This window comes from Nerophis ophidion, linkage group LG13, assembly GCF_033978795.1.
Source record: "Nerophis ophidion isolate RoL-2023_Sa linkage group LG13, RoL_Noph_v1.0, whole genome shotgun sequence".
Classification (NCBI taxonomy): Eukaryota; Metazoa; Chordata; class Actinopteri; order Syngnathiformes; family Syngnathidae; genus Nerophis; species Nerophis ophidion.
The window spans coordinates 10,752,378-10,768,099 of record NC_084623.1 but is presented as its reverse complement, the minus strand read 5'-3'; the positions used below and the strand labels follow the sequence as shown (position 1 = coordinate 10,768,099).

The 15,722-nt window shown below is 35.5% G+C and overlaps 1 protein-coding gene across 12 annotated transcripts in view; it reads right to left on the bottom strand.

The window, feature by feature from the left end:
- The window catches only part of tns1b (tensin 1b), a 362,081-nt gene that overhangs the window by 130,263 nt on the left and 216,096 nt on the right, over positions 1-15,722 (bottom strand). Inside the window, exon 1 of one of the 12 annotated variants that reach the window (XM_061918394.1) lies at positions 15,168-15,374. The exons of the other annotated variants lie outside the window; for them this stretch is intronic. Within the exon in view, the coding sequence (XP_061774378.1) occupies positions 15,168-15,323 (156 nt within the window). The 5' untranslated portion in view covers positions 15,324-15,374. Of the gene's footprint in view, positions 1-15,167; positions 15,375-15,722 lie in introns of those variants that run through there. 12 annotated transcript variants of the gene reach the window in all.

Here is a 15,722-nt window from a genome sequence, read left to right as displayed (position 1 = left end):
TGACACTTGGAAAAAATCCAGAATTTTTGACTTTTAGAAAAACATCCAAACTTTTTGACAGTTAGAAGAAATCCAGACTTTTTGACATTTAGAAAAAAATCCAGATTTTTTGACACTTGGAAAAAATGTTTGACTAAAACACCATCCGACTTTTTGACCCAAAAATTCCAGACTCTTTGACACTTGGAAAAAATCCCGAATTTTTGACTTTTAGAAAAAAATCCAGACTTTTTGACACTTGGAAAAAATCCAGACTTTTTGACCCCAAAAAAAATCCAGATTTTTTGACACTTTGAAAAAATCCAGACTTTTTGAAATTTAGAAAAAATTCAGACTTTTTGACAAAAAAATTCCTGACTCTTTGATACTTCAAAAAAATCCCAATTTTCTGACACTTGGAAATAATCCCGATTTTTTGACAAAAAAAATTCCCACTCTTTGACACTTTGAAAAAAATCCCGACTTTTAACACTCAGAAAAATTCCAGACTCTTTGACACTTGGAAAAAATCCAGAATTTTTGACTTTTAGAAAAAAATCCAGACTTTTTGACACTTGGAAAAAATCCAGACTTTTTGACCCAAAAAAATTCCCGACTCTTTGACACTTAGAAAAAAATCCCGACTTTTGACACTCAGAAAAATTCCAGACTTTTAGACACTTGGAAAAAATCCAGACTTTTTGACACTTTGAAAAAATCCAGACTTTTTGACATATTTGGTCAATCCATGACTGCAAGCTAATCAGTGCTAACATGCTATGTTTTAAAAAAAATCCAGACTTTTTGACACTCGGAAAAAAATCCCGACTTTTTGACAAAAAAATTCCCGACTCTTTGACACTTACAAAAAATCTATAATTTTTTACTTTTAGAAAAAATTCCAGACTTTTTGACACTTGGAATAAAAAATCTATATTTTTTGACACTTGGAAAAAATGCAGACTTTTTGACCAAGAAAAATACAGATTTTTTGACACTTAGAAAAAATACAGACTTTTTGACGAAAAAATTTCGGTAATTTTTTCGTCAAAAAGTCTGTATTTTTTCGACACTTTTTTTTCTCTGACACTTCGAAAAAATCCCACATCTTTGACACTTAGAAAAAAATCCCGATTTTTGACACTCTGAAAAATTCCAGACTTTTAGACACTTGGAAAAAAATCCAGACTTTTTGACACTTTGAAAAAATCCAGACTTTTTGACATATTTGGTCAATCCATGAGTGCAAGTTAATCGGTGCTAACATGCTATTTAAAAAAAAAATCCAGACTTTGACACTTGTAAAAAAATCCAGCCTTTGACAAAAAAATTCCCGACTCTATGACACTTAGAAAAAATCCAGAATGTTTTACTTTTACAAAAAAATGCAGACTTTTTGACACTTGGAATAAAATCCAGACTTTTTGACCAAGAAAAATACAGATTTTTTGACACTTATAAAAAATACACACTTTTTGACCAAAAAATTACCGACTCTTTGACACTTCGAAAAAAAACAGACTTTTGACACTCAGAAAAATTCCAGACTTTTAGACACTTGGAAAAAATCCAGACTTTTTGACACTTTGAAAAAATCCAGACTTTTTGACACTTGGAATAAAAAATCCATACTTTTTTAAACTTGGAAAAAAATCCAGACTTTTTGACCAAGAAAAATACAGATTTCTGACACTTATAAAAAATACACACTTTTTGACCAAAAAATTACCGACTCTTTGACACTTCGAAAAAAAACCGACTTTTGACACTCAGAAAAATTCCAGACTTTTTGACACTTGGAAAAAATCCAGACTTTTTGACCAAGAAAAATACAGATTTTTTGACACTTGGAAAAAACGCAGACTTTTTGACAAAAAAATTCCTGAGTCTTTGACACTTCAAAAAAATCCCAATTTTTTGACACTTGGAAAAAATCCCGACTTTTTGACAAAAAAATTCCTGACTCTTTGACACTTAGAAAAAAATCCCGACTTTTGACACTCAGAAAAATTCCAGACTTTTAGACACTTGGAAAAAATCCAGACTTTTTGACACTTTGAAAAAATCCAGACTTTTTGACATATTTGGTCAATCCATGACTGCAAGCTAATCGGTGCTAACATGCTATTTAAAAAAAAAATCCAGACTTTTTGACACCTGGGAAAAAATTCCAGACTTTTTGACACTTGGAAAAAAATCCAGACTTTTTGACAAAAACACCCCCTGATTTTTTGACACTTGGAAAAAAAATCCAGACTTTTTGACCAAAAAATTCCAGACTCTTTGACACTTAGAAAAAATCCAGACATTTGAAAAAAAATCCCCAACTCTTTGACACTTGGAAAAAAATCCAGACTTTTTGACAAAAAAAAAAATTCAGAATTTTTGACACTTTGAAAAAATCCAGACTTTTTGACATATTTGGTCAATCCATGACTGCAAGCTAATCGGTGCTAACATGCTATTTAGGCTAGCTGCATGTACATATTGCACCATTATGCCTCATTTGTAGCTATATATCAGCTCATTTAATTTCATTTACTTACGTCCTCTGTGTATTTAATTTATATTTGCATGTCTCATAACACATTATCTGTATGTTAACATTGGCTGCATTTCTCATACTTGTTTGTGTGCCATGTTGTTCCAGACCACAGCAAATGTTACCCAGCTTGCAAAGATTGTATTAAATCCATTAGAAGAAGGAAGACTGCCATTTCCTTAAATTTGGACACACACATCTATACATTTGGCCATTTTAAGCCAGTCATTTCCAGAAGTTATCTCATCCGGTGAGAAGCCTCCATTTAACTAATGATTTCCAATCTTGCAAAAATGTGTAGAATAAAAATGAAAATACATTATTTCTGTTAACGAAAATTTGCGTCAGCCTTTGATAGTAGGCTAATATAGCTGATATAGACGCTTACTTATGTAAGGTTTTCATTTTTTTTTTCCGGCTCCAGACAGATTATTTTGTTGTTGTATTTTTAGTCCAATATGGCTCTTTCAACATTTTGGGTTGCTGACCCCTGGACTAGATTGTCATCTTAAGTGTTCACACAGGTCTCTTAAATGAGCCCCCCAACCCCCTACCTTCTACTCCTATGGCTTAAATGTTTCAGCATGGCATGACAAGCACTCCCAGCACAGGGTCACCAGAGGAAGAACAGGGAGAAAGAAAAAGGGTGGAAAAAAACACGCCGTGTTCGAGACCCAACAGTGCAAACAGTGTTAAGAATTGTAGGATTGTAGAGTTACTTAGATACTTCAATCCAAAATACCAGCCCTTTATGCAAATACTTAGGATGAGACACATACTTGTCAACCCTCCCGGATTTTCCGGGAGACTCCCGAAATTCAGCGCCTCTCCCAAAAACCTCCCGGAAGAAATTTTCTCTCGAAAATCTCCCGAAATTCCCGGAGCTGGAGGTCACACCCCCTCCAGCTCCTTGCGGTCCTGAGTGGGGGCAGCCCGTTTTCACGTCCGCTTTCCTGTTATATAAACAGCTTGCCTGCCCAATCACGTTACAACATCTGCGGATTTGAATAAAAAACTGCACACACAAGGAGGCGAAGCAGAAAAACGAGGAAGTTACAGCCATGGCGACGCCGTCTGTAATAGAGTGATTCTATGTTGTCTGTTGCCACCTCTTGGTGAATTTTGGCTATAGCGTTATGGGGTTGCTTTTTGATTGGCCAACGATTTACGTGGTGTTGGGCAACTGATGACAAGTGAGGGAGTCTGTTCTGAAGCCCACAGTAAAGAGACGTAACTTAATCACTTCGCCTGGTTATTGACTCCAACCCAATATATTACACCGTCGACGAGCAAAATGAAGAAATAAATGGCAGAACAAAGGTTACTCAAATAGTGAAAGGTAAGTGTTGTTTTTTTTTTTTTTTGTAACCAGCAAGCACAGTACAGTTAGTAGAACAACTGTGTGTTTATTACTGTGTACTTCATAGGTGCCGTCTGACATTCAACTATTTCTTTTATTTATATATATAATAAAATAAATATATATATAGCTAGAATTCACTGAAAGTCAAGTATTTCATACACATATATATATATATATATATAGATATGAAATATATATGAAATACTAGAGTTGGTGAATTGTAGATGTAAATATATTCCTCCCCTCTCAACCACGCCCCCCGCCCCAACCACGCCCCCCCACCTCCCGAAATCGGAGGTCTCAAGGTTAGCAAGTATGATGAGACATTAAATTGATGTTGATAGACATGCACCACATGTAATCCATTTAAATATGTTGTATTTCCCTTGATTATTCTTACCTGTATTATTATTCATCGATTCATCGACTAGTCAAATAATTATTGCTGATCATATGCTGTACGTGTTTGAGTTTGACTATGACTCGCCAACCTTGATTTTTACTGGTGACCTACCCGACGGTCACTCTGTCAGAGCTGCAACATTCCTCTGTAGAGAAAGGAGAACCTTCCAGAAGGAACACCATCTCTGCAGCAAACCACTAATCAGCTTTGTATGGCATAGTGGTAAAACGGAAGCTATTCTTTCGTAAAAGTTTGCCCCTGAAAGACTCTTAGACCAGGAGATACCAAATTCTGTAGTCTGGTGAGACAAAGATTGAACTATTTGGCATGAATGCCAGACGTCATGTTTGGAAAAACCGAGGCCATTACCATCCCTGCAGTGAAGCATGATGGTGGTAGCATCATGGTATGGGGATGGTTTTCCAGTAGAAGAAACTGGGAGACTAGTCAGAATGAATGCAGCAATGGACAGAGACAAACTGGATGAAAACCAACAATTATCTAACTACTCAGTGGCTTAGTGGTTAGAGTTTTTTTCATTGATTAGTTGAAACTTTTACTAGTAGATTGCACAGTACAGTACAGATTCCGTACAATTGACCACTAAATGGTAACAACTTGTTTAAGTTGGGGTCCACGTCAATCAATTCATGGTAAGTGTAAGAGTGTCCGCCCTGAGTAGGCTGTGAGTTCAAACCCTAGCCGAGTCATACCAAAGACTATAAAAATGAGACCCATTGCCTCCCTGCTTGGTTTTCAGCATCAAGGGTTGGAATTGGGGGTTAAATCACCAAAAATTATTGCTCACTGCTCCCCTCACCTCCCAGGGGGTGAACAAGGGGCTGTGGGTCAAATGCCGATGACAAATTTCACCACACCTAGTGTGTGTGTGACAATCATTGGTACTTTAACTTTAAGTTGACTTAACCTGACCGAGCAAAGGCTGTCAATACTTATGTACATCTTTTAGTTTTGTATTTTTTAATAAATTTGCAAAAAAACAACTTTTCACTTTGTCATTGTGGGGTATTGACAAGAATGATTATATTACATTTCGGAATAAGACTGTTACATAACAAAATGTAAAGCTTACCCATTTTCACTTCCTATTCTCATTTTGTAACATCATTTACATCAATGGATTATAAATACAACAGTTCTCTCAAATAAATAGTCACGTTACTTAATATTCTCATGATTAGATGACTAATATCTCATTTTCAATGACGTCTATAAACACTTTTTTGTCTGAAACTGGATCATATTAGTACGTTGTTTTGAACTCGTTTGCTTAATCCATTCCATCATTTATTCCACATACTGATATGCTAAAGATTCAAAATCTTGTACGTGCATACAAATGTTTAAGTAAAGCCCAAAAAAAGTCTGCGGGCTATAGAGCGTTTTCCTTTCGGGCTCCAGTACTCTGGAATGCCCTCCCGGTAACAGTTCGAGATGCTACCTCAGTAGAAGCATTTAAGTCTCACCTTAAAACTCATTTGTATACTCTAGCCTTTAAATAGACCTCCTTTTTAGACCGGTTGATCTGCCGCTTCTTTTCTTTTTCTCCTATGTCCCCCCCTCCCCTGTGGAGGGGGTCCGGTCCGATGACCATGGATGAAGTACTGGCTGTCCAGAGTCGAGACCCAGGATGGACCGCTCGTCGGGACCCAGGATGGACCGCTCGCCTGTGTATCGGTTGGGGACATCCCTACGCTGCTGATCCGCCTCCGCTTGGGATGGTTTCCTGTGGACGGGACTCTCGCTGCTGTCTTGGATCCGCTTTGAACTGAACTCTCGCGGCTGTGTTGGAGCCACTATGGATTGAACTTTCACAGTATCATGTTAGACCCGCTCGACATCCATTGCTTTCGGTCCCCTAGAGGGGGGGGGGGGTTGCCCACATCTGAGGTCCTCTCCAAGGTTTCTCATAGTCAGCATTGTCACTGGCGTCCCACTGGGTGTGAATTCTCCTTGTCCACTTGGTGTGAGTTTTCCTTGCCTTTTTGTGGGTTCTTCCGAGGATGTCGTAGTCGTAGTGGCTTGTACAGTCCTTTGAGACATTTTTGATTTAGGGCTATATAAATAAACATTGATTTATTGATTGATATATTCTTTAAGATTGTATCCCATCTCTTTTTTTGGAGAAGAATCATTGTACATTCTTGGGTAGCAGTTAGCTTTGTATATAATTGAAGCTGTTTGTAAATACACCATATATTTCATTTAAATATGATTGATTCAATAAATAAAGGGTTTGTCTGTTCTTGATATGCAGCATTATGTATTGTTCTAATTTAACTATTTTGTAACACAGTTATTATTTCCCCATATCTGTACACAATAACTCCGATAAGGTAACACCAGCGAGTAGTAGAAAATATGGAGTGATTTTTAGTCATGAGCATTATTTTGTGTTGTTCATTATTGACGTGTTGCTTTTCAATTCATGTTGTACATTTTTAATATGTAATTTCCAGTTATTTTGATCATATATACGGACACCCAAAACTGAAGAACCACCCCAGCAGGCACAAGACATTCAAATAACGTTGAGAGCTTGTTGAATTAGGTCCTGAAGTTGAGCAACTCAAATATAACGTTGAAATAACGTGGATTCGACCATTGAAATGTAGTCATTTCCCAACCGGTATTTCACAACACAAATACAACGTTGAAACAACGTGCTTTTTGACAACGTTTATTCGATGTCGGGTTGTGTCGTTTATTTGACGATTTAAATTTGGTCATTTCCCAACTAATATTCGACAACACAAATAACAAGGTTTGTTTACATTTAATCAATGTTGGGTTCTCACGGGAATTTGACCTTTGAAATTTGATCATTTTCCAACCAATATTCTATGACAAAAATATGACGTTGAAATAACATGCTTTTTGACAACGTTTAATAAATGTCGGCTTCTGACATTGATTTGACCATTGAATTTTGGTAATTTCCCAACCAAAATTCAACAAAACAAATATGACGTTGAAATAACATGCTTTTTAACAACATTTAATAATGTTGGGTTTTGACGTTGATTTGACCACTGAAATTTAGTCATTTCCCAACCAACAATTCTACAACACGAATACAACATTGAAATAACATGCTTTATGACAACGTTTAATCAATGTCGTATTCTTACATTGATTTGACCATTGAAATTTGGTAATTTCCCATCCAATATTTTACAGCACAAATACAACGTTGAAACAACATGCTTTTTTACAACATTTAATCAATGTCGGGTTTTGACGTTGATTTGACCATTGACATTTGGTCATTCCCAAACAAATTTCTACAACGAAAATACAACTTTGAAACAAGAGGCTTTTTGACACATACTCAATGTCAAGTTGTGACATTGATTTGACTATTGAAATAGGGTCATTTCCTAACCGATAATCTACAACACAAATACAACGTTGAAACAACAAGCTTTTTGACTTTTAATCAATGTTGGGTTCTCACATGGATTTGACCTTTAAAATGTGGTCATTTCCCAACCAATATTCTATAACCCAAATACGACGTTGAACAACATGCTTTTTGACAACGTTTAATCAGTGTCGAGTTGTGACGTTGATTTTCCCATTGAATTTTGGTCATTTCCCAACTAAAAGTCGACAACACAAATACAACATTTAAATATCATGCTTTTTGACAACATTTAATAAATTTCGGGTTGTGACGTTGATTTGACCATTGAAATTTGGTCATTTCCCAACCAAAATTCGACATCACAAATACGACATTTAAATAACATACTTTTTGACAACGTTTAATCAATGTCAGGTTGTGACGTTGATTTGACCGTTGACATTTGGTCATTTCCCAACCAATATTCTACAACACAAATACAATGTTAAAACAAGAGGCTTTCTGACAACATTTACGTATCGTCAGATTCTGACATTACATAAATTTACCATTGAAATTTGGTCATTTCCCGACCAATATTTTACAACAATGAAATAACATGCTGTTTTACATTTAATCAATGTTGGGTTTTAACGTTGATTTGACCTTTGAAATTTGGTCATTTCCCAACCAATATTCTATGACAAAAATATGACGTTGAAACAACATGCTTTTTTACTACTTTTAATCAATGTCGGGTTCTGACGTTGATTTGACCATTGAAGTTTGGTGATTTTCCAGCCAAAAACGTTTAATCAATTTTGGATTGTGACGTTGATTTCACCAATGAAATTTGGTCATTACCCAACTAAAATTCGACAACACAAATACAACATTGAAACAACATGCTTTTTGACAATGTTTAATCAATGTCTGGTTGTGACAAAGATTTCCACCCATCCATCCATCCGTCCATCCTTCCATCCATCCTTCCATTCATCCATCCATCCATTTTCTACCGCTTATTCCCTTTGGGATCGCGAACTAATGAAATTTGGTAATTTCCCAACCAATATTCTACTCCACAAATACAATGTTAAAACAAGAGGCTTTTTGACAACGTTTACTTAATGTCAGATTCTGACATTGAGTTGACGGTTGAAAATTGGTCATTTCCCATCCAATATTCTACAACACAAATATAACGTTGAAACAACATGTTTTTTTTTTACAACATTTAACCAATGTCAGGTTCTGACATTGATTTGACCATTGACATTTGGTCATTTCCCAACCAAAAATTCTAAAACCCCAATACAATGTCAAAACAAGGGGCTTTTTGACAATGATTCTGACATTGATTTGACCATTGAAATTTGGTCATTTCCCGACCAATATTCTAGAACACAAATACAACGTTAAAACAACATGCTTTTTGACGTTTACTTAATGTCAGATTCTGACATTGAGTTAGTTGACTATTGAAATTTGGTCGTTTCCCGACCAATATTTAATGACCCAAATATGACGTTGACACATGCTTTTTGACAATGTTTAATCAATTTCAGGTTGTGACTTGATTTGACCATTGACATTTGGTCATTTCCCAAACAAAATTCGACAACACAAAATCTACGTTGAGATAACATACTTTTTGACGACGTTTAATCCATGTTGGGTTGTAACGTTGATTTGACCATTGAAATTTGCTAATTTCCCAACCAATATTATACAACACAAATACAATGTTAAAACAAGAGGCTTTTCGACAACATAGATAGCTAGATAGTACTTTATTGATCCCTTCAGGAAAATTAAAATGTTTACTTAATGTCAAATTTTGGTCATTTCCCGACCGATATTTCTACAACACAAATACAACGTTGAAACAACATGGTTTTTTTACAACATTTAACCAATGTCAGGTTGTGACGTTGATTTGACCATTGACATTTGGTCATTTCCCAACCAAAAATTCTAAAACCCAAATACAATGTCAAAACAAGGGGCTTTTTAACAACATTTACTTAATGTCAGATTCTGACATTGATTTGACCATTGAAATTTGGTCATTTCCCGACCAATATTCTACAACACAAATACAGTGTTGAAATAACATACTTTTTGACAACGTTTTATTCATTTTGGGTTGTGACGTTGATTTGACCATTGACATTTGGTCATTTCTAAACCAACAATTCTACAACACAAATACAACGTTAAAACAACATGCTTTTTGACAACGTTTACTTAATGTCAGATTCTGACATTGAGTTAGTTGACTATTGAAATTTGGTCCTTTCCCGACCAATATTTTATGACCCAAATATGACGTTGAAACAACATGCTTTTTGACATTGAATCAATGTTGGGTTCTTACCTGGATTTGACCATTGAAATTTGGTCATTTCCCAAAATAATATTCAACAACACAAATACAACGTTGAAATAACAAGGTTTGTTTACATTTAATCAATGTTGGGTTCTTACTTGGATTTGACCATTGAAATTTGGTCATTTCTCAAACAAAATTTGACAACACAAATACAACGTTGAAACAACATGCTTTTTGACAACGTTTAATAAATGTCGGGTTCTGACGTTGATTTGACCATTGAAATTTGTTCATTTCCCAACCAATATTCTACAAAAACAAATACAAGGTTAAAACAAGAGGCTTTTTGACAAAGTTTACTCAATATCAGGTTCTGATATTAATTTGATTATTGAAATTTGGTCATTTTCAAACCAAAATTCGACAACACAACCACTACGTTGACGAATGTCAGGTTGGTGAGGTTGATTTTTCATTTAATTTTGGTCATTTCCCGACCGATATTTCTATAACACAAATACAACGTTGAAACAACATGCTTTTTGATATTGAATCAATGTTGGGTTCTTACTTGGATTTGACCATTGAAATTTGGTCATTTCTCAAACAAAATTCGACAACACAAATACAACGTTGAAATAACATGCTTTTGGACAACGTTTAATAAATGTCGGGTTCTGATGTTGATTTGATCATTGAAATTTGGTCATTTCCCAACCAATACTCTACAAAACAAATACAGCGTTGAAATAACATACTTTTTGACAAAGTTTACTCAATATCAGGTTCTGAATATCGATTTGATTATTGAAATTTGGCAATTTTCCAACTAAAATTCGACAACACAAATACAACGTTGAAACAACATGCTTTTTGACAATGTTCAATAAATGTCGGGTTCTGACGTTGATTTGACCATTGACATTTGTTCATTTCCCAACCAATATTCTACAAAAACAAATACAAGGTTAAAACAAGAGGCTTTTTGACAAAGTTTACTCAATATCAGGTTCCGATATAGATTTGATTATTGAAATTTGGTCATTTTCACACCAAAATTCGACAACACAACCACAACGTTGACGAATGTCAGGTTGGTGAGGTTGATGTTTCATTTAATTTTGGTCATTTCCCGACCGATATTTCTATAACACAAATACAACGTTGAAACAACATGCTTTTTGATATTGAATCAATGTTGGGTTCTCACTTGAATTTGACCATTGAAATTTGGTCATTTCTCAAACAAAATTCGACAACACAAATACAACGTTGAAATAACATGCTTTTTGACAACGTTTAATAAATGTCGGGTTCTGACGTTGATTTGACCATTGAAATTTGGTCATTTCCCAACCAATATTCTACAACACAAATACAAGGTTAAAACAAGAGGCTTTTTGACAAAGTTTACTCAATATCAGGTTCTGAATATCGATTTGATTATTGAAATTTGGTAATTTTCCAACTAAAATTCGACAACACAAATACAACGTTGAAACAACATGCTTTTTGACAATGTTCAATAAATGTCGGGTTCTGACGTTGATTTGACCATTGAAATTTGGTCATTTCCCCACCAATATTCTACAAAAACAAATACAAGGTTAAAACAAGAGGCTTTTTGACAAAGTTTACTCAATATCAGGTTCTGAATATCGATTTGATTATTGAAATTTGGTAATTTTCCAACTAAAATTCGACAACACAAATACAACGTTGAAACAACATGCTTTTTGACAATGTTCAATAAATGTCGGGTTCTGACGTTGATTTGACCATTGAAATTTGGTCATTTCCCCACCAATATTCTACAAAAACAAATACAAGGTTAAAACAAGAGGCTTTTTGACAAAGTTTACTCAATATCAGGTTCTAATATTGATTTGATTATTGAAATTTGGTCATTTTCAAACCAAAATTCGACAACACAACCACTACGTTGACGAATGTCAGGTTGGTGAGGTTGATTTGTCAATTAATTTTGGTCATTTCCCGACCGATATTTCTATAACACAAATACAATAATAAATGTCGGGTTCTGACGTTGATTTGACCATTGAATTTTGGTCATTTCCCGACCAATATTTCTACAACACAAATACAACGTTGAAACAACATGCTTTTTGACATTGAATCAATGTTGGGTTCTCACCTGGATTTGACCATTGAAATTTGGTCATTTCTCAAACAAAATTCGACAACACAAATACAACGTTGAAATAACATGCTTTTTGACAACGTTTAATAAATGTCGGGTTCTGACGTTGATTTGATCATTGAAATTTGGTCATTTCCCAACCAATATTCTACAAAACAAATACAAGGTTAAAACAAGAGTGTTTTTGACAAAGTTTACTCAATATCAGGTTCTGAATATCGATTTGATTATTGAAATTTGGTCATTTTTCAACTAAAATTCGACAACACAAATACAACGTTGAAATAACATGCTTTTTGACAACGTTTAATAAATGTCGGGTTCTGACGTTGATTTGACCATTGAAATTTGGTCATTTCCCAACCAATATTCTACAAAAACAAATACAAGGTTAAAACAAGAGGCTTTTTGACAAAGTTTACTCAATATCAGGTTCCGAATATTGATTTGATTATTGAAATTTGGTCATTTTCCAACTAAAATTCGACAACACAAATACAACGTTGAAAAAACATGCTTTTTGACAACGTTTAATAAATGTCGGGTTCTGACGTTGATTTGACCATTGAAATTTGGTCATTTCCCAACCAATATTCTACAAAAACAAATACAAGGTTAAAACAAGAGGCTTTTTGACAAAGTTTACTCAATATCAGATTCTGATATTGATTTGATTATTGAAATTTGGTCATTTTCACACCAAAATTCGACAACACAACCACAACGTTGACGAATGTCAGGTTGGTGAGGTTGATTTTTCATTTAATTTTGGTCATTTCCCGACCGATGTTTCTATAACATGAATACAACGTTGAAACAACATGCTTTTTGATATTGAATCAATGTTGGGTTCTCACCTGGATTTGACCATTGAAATTTGGTCATTTCTCAAACAAAATTCGACAACACAAATACAACGTTGAAACAACATGCTTTTTGACAACGTTTAATAAATGTCAGGTTCTGACGTTGATTTGACCATTGAATTTTGGTCATTTCCCGACCAATATTCTACAAAACAAATACAAGGTTAAAACAAGAGGCTTTTTGACAAAGTTTACTCAATATCAGGTTCTAAATATCGATTTGATTATTGAAATTTGGTAATTTTCCAACTAAAATTTGACAACACAAATACAACGTTGAAACAACATGCTTTTTGACAACTTTTAATAAATGTCGGGTTCTGACGTTGATTTGACCATTGAAATTTGGTCATTTCTCAAACAAAATTCGACAACACAAATACAACGTTGAAACAACATGCTTTTTGACAACGTTTAATAAATGTCGGGCTCTGACGTTGATTTGACCATTGAATTTTGGTCATTTCCCAACCAATATTCTACAAAAACAAATACAAGGTTAAAACATGAGGCTTTTTGACAAAGTTTACTCAATATCAGGTTCTGAATATCGATTTGATTATTGAAATTTGGTAATTTTCCAACTAAAATTCGACAACACAAATACAACGTTGAAAAAACATGCTTTTTGACGACGTTTAATAAATGTCGGGTTCTGACGTTGATTTGACCATTGAAATTTGGTCATTTCCCAACCAATATTCTACAAAAACAAATACAAGGTTAAAACAAGAGGCTTTTTGACAAAGTTTACTCAATATCAGGTTCTGAATATCGATTTGATTATTGAAATTTGGTAATTTTCCAACTAAAATTCGACAACACAAATACAACGTTGAAACAACATGCTTTTTGACAACGTTTAATAAATGTCGGGTTCTGACGTTGATTTGACCATTGAATTTTGGTCATTTACCGACCAATATTTCTACAACACAAATACAACGTTGAAACAACATGCTTTTTGACATTGAATCAATGTTGGGTTCTCACCTGGATTTGACCATTGAAATTTGGTCATTTCTCAAACAAAATTCGACAACACAAATACAACGTTGAAACAACATGCTTTTTGACAACGTTTAATAAATGTCGGGTTCTGACGTTGATTTGACCATTGAAATTTGGTCATTTCCCAACCAATATTCTACAAAAACAAATACAAGGTTAAAACAAGAGGCTTTTTGACAAAGTTTACTCAAATTTCAATAATCAAATCAATATCAGAACCTGATATTGATTTGATTATTGAAATTTGGTCATTTTCACACCAAAATTCGACAACACAACCACAACGTTGACGAATGTCAGGTTGGTGAGGTTGATTTGTCATTTGATTTTAATCATTTTCTAACCAACTACGTAAATCCAATGACGGACATCAACGTTGTCTCAATTGACACAAATAACTATTTTGCAACGTTGTTAGGGAAAAGCGGTAGAAAATGGATGGATGGATGGATGTTTCAAGGTCATTTTTCAAGGACTTGTATGGATAATCAACGTTGTATCAATGTTTTGTGCCTGCAACCGCATGCAAACAACCCAGAGATTCCGCAGAGAAAAACAGGTGAGCTATCGCAATGTTTGTGTTTAACCGAGCAATCGACACATCATAAAACGGTAGTATTTTCAAGCGTGTTTTGCATCTCGACGATCTGTCGGTCGTAAAATGTCACATCCCGTCTCCCCAGAGTTATTTTTGCAAATATCCAATAGTCGGCCCGAGTTTCTGAACAATCCAGACAACCACAATGTAGTCATTTTTTAAGGGTGTACTCTTTAAACCCAGAAGTCATCCGTAGATTTCAAAAGTTTTTGGGGGGCGACGCAAATAGAAGGTGGGGGGTTGAAAAGAATTAGTGGTGGAAGCGGGAATTGGGATGCGGTGGGGGTGGGGTGGTGGGGTGGATCTGAAGGCCTGTTTCCAGATGAAAACCATCTGGGGACTCCGACTTTACAAGTCCACCATACAAATTAACCATCTAAGAAGGAGCCAAAAAAAAGGGAGGGAGAGCTTGTACCAGCTCTAAGAAGAGACTCCGAGGGTGGAGGAGGTCCTCTACTATGACAAAGTACAACACTAAAACAAATCTCGACTTCTAGCCCGGATGATTTAGCTGAAGAAGCGAAACATTAAAGACTCCCTACCTTCCGGAATAAATAGCCCGTACTCCATCGCCAGGCCCCCCTGAGAGAGGAGAGTCGCCTCCTCAAAGCACCTTCTCCGTTCATCTCTACAAAGTTGGCTTTGGAGGCTTCAGTCCAGCAGTGAAGTGTCCTTTCCTGGTCCGAAGCATGACTCATACACACACTCCTTACTTGTATGGTCCGTCTTCTTCGCTCCGACTCTCGCCCTCTCTCACTCGCGCTCTCTCTCCAAATAGCAGACGTCCTCCCCCCTCCCATTTTGACTCCCATCTCGCACCTCGTATTCCGCTTCGGCCTTTCTGGTTTTCCCGCCCCTTCGCCCATCTGCGCACTCACCCACATGGCTGCGGCCGATTGTTTTCGTACCACGGGATACACATGTGAGGTTGAATATGTCTTTGAATTTGACCAAACAATGGCACCCATTTACCAGCTTGACTTCCGTTTTTCATCGCCACAATCTGATGAGATATTGTCTCGTATGCTGTGGGAAATTATGCAACAAATTGAAAAACGTATTCAGGTGTCACCATTGAGTGGGCAATTTTAGGGAAA